This window comes from Sinocyclocheilus rhinocerous, unplaced genomic scaffold (assembly GCF_001515625.1).
Source record: "Sinocyclocheilus rhinocerous isolate Xijiao unplaced genomic scaffold, SAMN03320098_v1.1 scaffold2121, whole genome shotgun sequence".
Taxonomy (NCBI): domain Eukaryota; kingdom Metazoa; phylum Chordata; class Actinopteri; order Cypriniformes; family Cyprinidae; genus Sinocyclocheilus; species Sinocyclocheilus rhinocerous.
The window spans coordinates 65,858-69,105 of NW_015630977.1; the positions used below are offsets into that span (position 1 = coordinate 65,858).

General features: G+C 40.7%; 1 protein-coding gene across 1 annotated transcript in view; it reads left to right on the forward strand.

Moving 5' to 3' along the window:
• The window catches only part of LOC107740798 (fibrillin-1-like), a gene marked incomplete at its 3' end in the record, with an annotated part of 57,117 nt that overhangs the window by 25,272 nt on the left and 28,597 nt on the right, over positions 1–3,248 (forward strand). The window contains 5 exon segments of the mRNA XM_016553297.1: positions 145–270; positions 1,393–1,515; positions 1,960–2,082; positions 2,446–2,544; positions 2,589–2,819. Coding sequence (XP_016408783.1) covers positions 145–270; positions 1,393–1,515; positions 1,960–2,082; positions 2,446–2,544; positions 2,589–2,819 — 702 coding nt within the window.

Genomic DNA, 3,248 nt, shown 5'->3' on the forward strand with positions numbered 1-3,248 from the left:
CGCGCACAGACACGCACACACACTCTCACACACACACACACACACACACACACACACGCTCACACACACGCTCACACACACACACACGCACACACACACGCTCACACACATGCACACACACTCACGTCTGCCTGCTCTCTGCAGATCTGGATGAGTGCGTGGCCAACGGTCGCATCTGTAACAACGGCCGCTGCGTCAACACAGAGGGCAGCTTCCACTGCGTGTGCAACGCTGGCTTCGAGATAACAGCTGATGGAAGGAACTGCCAAGGTGACCCACAATGCACTGCAGTTTAGACACTGCAGACGGACATGAGCATGGGCCTTCGATAGTGACAGAATTAGATTAGACGGCATAACTTTCACACTGGTCTGCTTTTATATCTGCATTACCACTGATTGGACGCTAGGTGGTGCTGTGGAGTAATCGTCACTGCAGAAACGCAAAAATACTGATTGTTTCCAAACAGGTTTCACAGATACTCTGGTAAACTATCCTATTGCACACCTCTAAACTGATCAATGTGGACAGTTAGGCACTACGGTGGGTGGAGTCTGAGTGGGTGGGTGGAGTTTAACTGCATGGGTGGAGTCAGGGTGGGTGTGGTCTAATTTCAGGCGAGGTGTTTGAGTGAATGTAAATGACATGTTTGCAGGGTTCGCACAAGTGCTTGAATTTAGATTTTAGAAATATATGTTCTAGAACACCTGGAAAATCATCTTCAGATTAATCACATTCTCTAAAGGAAGAAGAATTCCCATACGGTACTTAGGTGTGGAATAATCAGTAGGCTATTATTTTTTCAGAAACTGGGTTTTTAAGCGTTCTCGTGTCATTACAGGGTGCTCAAGGCTGTATAATGTTGTATAATTTGTATAATAGGAATTATTACACAAGTATATTATATAGAAATTTATCTTTTACATTCTGTTCTTAGAGACCATTTCACACAAAATATGTTTTTTCGTTCCACTGTGCTACTTTTCTATTGTTTTTTATGTAAACATGTTTTTTTATATAAACGTTGGGCTCGTTTGAAAAACAGCGTTCAAGTTCAAATAAGTTGAACTTTTTAAAAACGTGTTTTTCCCCGTTCCACTGCCTGCGTCTTGTGTTTTTCAAAGCAAAAGCTTGTTCTGTGTGAACGGCCTCTTCGTCTGTATTCTTTTTGCATATTAAGTTCTGGTTAGATTTTTTCAAGAAGAATATAATAAGCAAAGAGAATGTTAGAAATAAAAAAGTAAATTAAGAAAAACATGTATTATATGCAAGTCCTTAAAAATATAGGTGCTAGAAAAAGTGCTGGATATTCATGAGGTGATGCCTGTATGAAGCCTGTTGAAGTGTTTTGGTGTTTTTCTGTGTTTCTGTGTGTGTGTGTGTGTGTTTTAGACACTGATGAGTGTTTGATAAGGAACATCTGTCTGAACGGCATGTGCATCAATGAAGACGGCAGCTTCAAGTGCATCTGCAAACCTGGATACTTGTTAGAGGGCACCGGACGATTCTGTGTGGGTAAGTGAACACACACACACACACACACACACTCACGCACACACACACACACAACTCTGTCATTTACTCTTCCTCGAGTTGTTCCAATCCTGTGTGAGTCTCTTTCTTCTGTTGAACACAAAAGAAGATATTTTGAAGAATGTTGGTAATCAAACAGTTGACGGTAGCCACTGACTTCCATAGTATTTTTCCATACTATAAAAAGTCAATGGGTACCGTCAACTGTTTGGTTACCAACATTCTGCAAAATGTCTTCATTTTCAGTGAACTATCCCTTAATGTTCATATAACTGATAAAAACATTTAAAAAACATTCAGAAATAAGAATATAAATTTGTGAGCTGGTCTGAACAGTCTTCTGTGAGGGTTTTGATCAGGTTTGAGGTGTTTTGTGATGTGTGCAGACGTGTGTGTAGCGTGTCGTGTGTGTTCTGTGTGTGTCAGATGTGGACGAGTGTGAGGTTCCCGGCATGTGTATGAATGGCCACTGCGTCAACACCGAGGGCTCGTTCCGCTGCGAGTGTATGCCGGGACTCGCCGTGGGGCTCGACGGACGCATCTGCGTGGGTGAGAGCAGCCGCACATACACACACACACACACACACACACACTGTTGTTCGCTGTCTCATTAAGAGTTTTGTTTGTTGTTCTGCGTGTTGAAATGGTGTTCTGCAGTCGTTTAGTCGATGGCTGTTTATCACGGCATGTTGTTGTTGAAATGCGATGCTGAGGAGACGCATCTGCGTGGGTGAGAGCACCCACACACACACACACACACACACACACACACTGTTGTTCGCTGTCTCATTAAGAGTTTTGTTTGTTGTTCTGCGTGTTGAAATGGTGTTCTGCAGTCGTTTAGTCGATGGCTGTTTATCACGGCATGTTGTTGTTGAAATGCGATGCTGAGGAGGTTTTGCTCTCCTGCAGACACACACATGCGAAGCACGTGTTACGGAGGATATAAGCGCGGTCAGTGTGTGCGACCGTTCTTCGGCGCTGTGACCAAATCCGAGTGCTGCTGCGCCAGTAACACACACGGGTGTAGCGTCCATCCAGCAGCAGCTCTCACACATCACTCCTCACCTCTGCTCGCCATGGAAACCATGACATCATGGATGACATCAGCACCTTTAGAGGTTCAGCGTGTCTGAGACTCAAACCTTACACACACACACACACACTGCAGCCGTGTTTAGAGTGCTCTGGCATCTGCAAACATGTTGTTAAATTGTGTCTTTATGTTCCAGCTGAGTTTTCGGCTCTCTGCAGTCACGGCCCAGGAACTACGACTGATGGCAGAGGTGCGGCCAAACACACACTTACACACATACATGTACAGAAGAGAACTGTGAAGAACATGTCCGGGTCATATTTCACCCCAAAATCAGAAGAAAAAAAAAAAAGAAAGAAAAAAAGAAATAACCTTTTTAAATTTTAAATATTTATATATACTGTATATATAAGTTGTATTATTGTTTTTAATATTATTATTATTATAGGTAAAAATTATAATACTTAAATAATAACATTGATGTAACCAATGGAATGAAATATGTATATATAAAATTATATGTATGTATATACTGTATGTATTAATATATAAAAATAAATATTAATATTAAAAATTAATAACTGAAAATTAAATATTACTTTATATGTATGTATATGTGTATAAATATATCAAATGAAATATGAATATATATATATATATATATATATATATATATATA